We start from the raw sequence: 4178 nt of genomic DNA, 5'->3' as shown, positions 1-4178 counted from the left end.
CTGAAGCCTTTCCATTTGCCTGACGATAGTTTTACTGGCATACCAAACATTTAATCCATAAAACAAGATCGATATTATGTAAGTTTTGACTAGGTTGCATTTGACTGACAATTTTGTTTCACTTGGAATTGTTCTCTTTAGATAAGCAAGCTTCTGATTTGCTTTTTGTAGAACAGAACTTAAGTGATGATCCCATGATAAATTTTCTGAAAAATATATGCCCAAGTCTTTGAAGTGTGTTTCCTGTGAGATGGCTTCATTGCTGGGAGGACGCAAAATTTGCTTGTTTTGGTTTTTACGTAATGAAAATTGCACGTTTTTAAACTTATCGAAATTGAAATTTAACCGATTCTCCTTGCTCCAAACAAAAGCATTTTCAATATCTTTTTCCAGCTGTATTCTATTGTCTACAGTGCTGACAATTTTTGTGTCATCCGCGTATAAATATTTTTGTGTCATCCGCGTATAAATAATTATGTTTTAGTTGAAAAAAAATGAAACGCGTTATAGGCACCCCTAAAATCAAAACATTTTTTTTTTTAATTTATGACAAAAACTGAGAATGCTGTTCATTTTAATATCAACGTTTAGTCTATCATAAATTCTAAATGCGTTTTTCCATAAATTTTTCTCTAGTAGTTTTTTAAACGTCTAGATTCTGACCTTTTTCATTATCAAAACCAAGTGATAAGTTATGAAAGCTTTGAGCCTCGAGTGTTGCTCGTGAAATTGAAAAATTGAAGACGCTGCAGAATCGGTTCTCTTCATCAAGGGCTTTTCAATGATATAACTTTTGTATCTCCAAAAGACACTGATCAGTCAAAAATGACCCAACAAAAAGCCGTGGTAGCATATAGCGTGTAACCCCCAAATAAATTTGGAGGTTGGAGCAATAAATCGTAGCTGGGAGCCATAGTAGGGAGTTATTTTGAGGGAAGGGGTTCTCATATAATTTCAACAATAGCAAACAATGATTCAACTCGAGCGCGTCTTAAAACGTACTGTTGTGACTCTGACATCAAAAATTTGATCTCAAAAATTGTATCAACCTTTTAGAAACATTGCTGATCAATCGGCAAATTTGTGATAATTTTAACAATGACTGTTGTAAATTCATCAAAACTTCCGACACTCATGATTCAGTGCTGAGTCAGTGTTTTATCTATTTTATTATGCGCTGAATACTCAGCACTTATTTATTTCAGCATATATAGTCCGGGTGTTATCTTTTAGTTCAATTGAAAGTTTTATGAACCACCAGTAAGAGCCTTAAATTGTGCTACTGGGTTCTTTGAAGCTGTAAAACTGGGTTTGAGGTAACTTTAAATTGTACTCTAGACTACCTACGTGGTGTCGTAGTTAATTGAGTTTATCTTAAACCGACCTCTAAACTTTTAAATGAGGGCCGCTTTCAAACTTTGAAAAAGCTGAATTGATTCAAATCAATGCTTGCGTGTTTGAACACGGCGAGTTCTATAAACAAGTGTCTACGTTTTTGTTTTTGTTTGACACAAAAAGCGTCCAAGTTATAATTTCACGCAGTTAAGCACAAGACAAGCTTTAAATCGTTTTGTCCCTAATTTGTTAAAAGTACCGTAACCAGTATTGCTAAGTTTGTTTATACAAGTTTTCCTGGCTTGTGACCAAATTTAAAGGCTGTATTTGGCCATTTTGAGCGTGAATTTATAAAGTCTGTTCGAAGTTTGTATAATCAAATTGGGGTTTTAACGCCTGCGAGTTATTAAGAATTTGACGAACATTTGAATTATGTTTAGCTCTATAAACTGTGTGATATTTGTTGAATGCTTAACCGGTTATGTGTCACGATTAGTGTTCACGAATTCTAAGAAAAATCCTTTAAGGAAAGATCCCAAAAATTTATGGAATCAGAAAGGACTTCGACTTTTAGAGGTCGTTTTACAAGAGTGCGGATTGCAATCTTGCTCGTTTATGGGGTTATGTTTGTATAGAATGTCCTCAAAGTTTTTCATCGATAATAAATTGCCCATTAAGTATTATGTCAAACTTTATGCCGTTGAGGGCACGCTAACCTTTCATTTGGAAGTTAAGTTTTATTTGGAAGATTCAATTCAGCTTACAGATAAACTTTCGCTATTTTACTACTATTTGCAAATTCGTAAGAACATTAAAAATGTTCTAGAAGTTTCTTCCAGTTGTGAACAAATTTTGTTGCTGTTTTCGTACGTAACGCTGATTGAAAATGGAAAGTTGAACGAGAAGAGTTTGGATGTCTATTTAGGAATTGATATGTGCGATTATTTGCCCAATTGGCTGACTGACATTTACTCTCAGCCTTACATCTTGAAGAGTATTCAACGTATTCAGAGAGGCTACACGTTGCAGAGGTAAGATTTGCTGGTGAAATTTCAAATACAGTGAAATTCTCATAACTCTTAGTAAATACTGTTCAATGATCTGTTTCCTTTTCCATCGCCATCATTGTTGGTTTTCTTTGAAAACAAGCCAATGCTAGATTTTGCACTTTCGTTTTTGGCGTTTTTCCCCATTGATATTTGGCATTCCATCTCCCTTTCAGTCATTTGTTCTGTATAAGTTAACTTATACAGAACTTAATTATAAATATGAGATTTTTTTAAATCTAAGTTTGCTTTGATTAATATGCCAATAATCCAAGACGTTAGTAGATTCTGATCAAATTTTTTATTTAATATTTTAGGTTATAGTTTTTTCTTTTTTTCTAACTTGCATTCAGACAAATTAATAAGGTGTTGTAGAAAATATATAAAACACCATTTTGAATTGGTGCCATTAGGGGGCAGCAAAACAATAGATTCCGAATAATCTATGAATAGATATTTTTTTATATTTCTGTTGTGCAGTGAATTTCAGTAAACAAGCAGAAATTAAATGGCCTTTATTTCAGTCGTGCATCAATGATGAAACGATTCATAACGGAGTCACAAAAAGTACCCGAACTGAGCACACATTTCGTAAGAGTGAAGAGGAGAAACCCAACAAAGAGCACAATCAGAAAGAGGGCAACAGAAACCCCCCTTACCCAAATCTTACTCGGTCTATCTGCCAAATTCATTACAATTTACACGTTGAAAGATAACCAACCCTTAGCTATGTCTAGATGTTTCCACCTTGACAAATTATCCCGCATCAAATTCAAGAACCGAAAATTTCGAATCCATATAGCCGACATGCCGAAAAAGTACCGTCGCCCAATAGAATTTGAGCTAGAGTCAAAGCACGAAGCTCAGAGGTTCTTCAATTTATGCTGTCAAACTTGTTCACACTATTTTCGTACGAAGGAGTTAGTTCAAACGCTGAAAAACGACTTATTATGCGAAATAGAAACACCCCGAGACGAAAGTAGAGGTAGAGAACGTCGTGAATTTCGAGAGTCGTTAATAAATGGTGACGAATATGATCTGAACTGCATTTTTAGAGGCCAGACAGGTCTAATGCAATGGCGAACATTCTCTGAAAGCGCAAAAAACAGTTTTGATTCTGAGAAAGAAAATCTAGCCGGCGAAACCAATTCGTTTATCTCCGAAGGCAACGAATCTATGGAAAATGACGATGTTTTTCATGAACAGCTTCCTACTCGCGAATCAGGAAAGAGTTTCGCGGAAAAACAGAGGATAGAAATGGGGTGGGAAAGTTTGCATTGCACAAATTACGGATTCGAAAGCAGCCCCGCTCAGGTCAAAGAAGAGAAAAATGCATCTACGTTGAACTCAAAAGAAACATTTGATGTCCCCTTTGCTATCTTGTAAAATTTTTTGCATTTGTAAAATTTTGTAATAACTAAATTAGTCAATTATTTCATTGCTTCAAAGTGTTCTGTTTAATTTCTGTTTTAAAAACATAGCCAAACAAGGAGGCTCCGTAATTCACTTACTGTTTGAAAGCCATCGTTGTATTAGTAAAAAATATATAATCTCAAACCACACACACACACACTAAATGGATTAAATAATGCCACATTAGAGGGCCAATTAAACCTGCCATTAATGAGATTACGAAACAAGACAAACAGCGCGAAATAAACAACAAAAAACATTAACTACGGGTGAAACTCAATCTATTTTTTTTAGTACTCTTAAAACTCAAAGTACTAAGATTCTTAGTAACAAAGTCAATATAGTCTCAGGTAAAACAGAAACTAAACAATTTAACTTTAACTT

General features: G+C 34.5%; 1 protein-coding gene across 1 annotated transcript; it reads left to right on the top strand.

The window, feature by feature from the left end:
- Window positions 1–1441: 1441 nt before the first annotated feature.
- LOC142352230 (uncharacterized) lies at window positions 1442–3905 on the top strand. Its single transcript, XM_075404683.1, has 2 exons — window positions 1442–2366; window positions 2906–3905. The coding sequence occupies exons 1-2, from the start codon at window positions 1768–1770 to the stop codon at window positions 3765–3767; spliced, it is 1461 nt and encodes a 486-aa protein (XP_075260798.1). The 5' UTR covers window positions 1442–1767; the 3' UTR covers window positions 3768–3905.
- Window positions 3906–4178: the final 273 nt, after the last annotated feature.

The sequence above is a fragment of the Convolutriloba macropyga genome, chromosome 13 (genome assembly GCF_964194025.1).
Source record: "Convolutriloba macropyga chromosome 13, txConMacr16.3, whole genome shotgun sequence".
Lineage (NCBI taxonomy): Eukaryota > Metazoa > Xenacoelomorpha > Acoela > Convolutidae > Convolutriloba > Convolutriloba macropyga.
The sequence above is the reverse complement of the archived record's forward strand: the minus strand, read 5'-3'. Positions and strand labels throughout refer to the sequence as shown.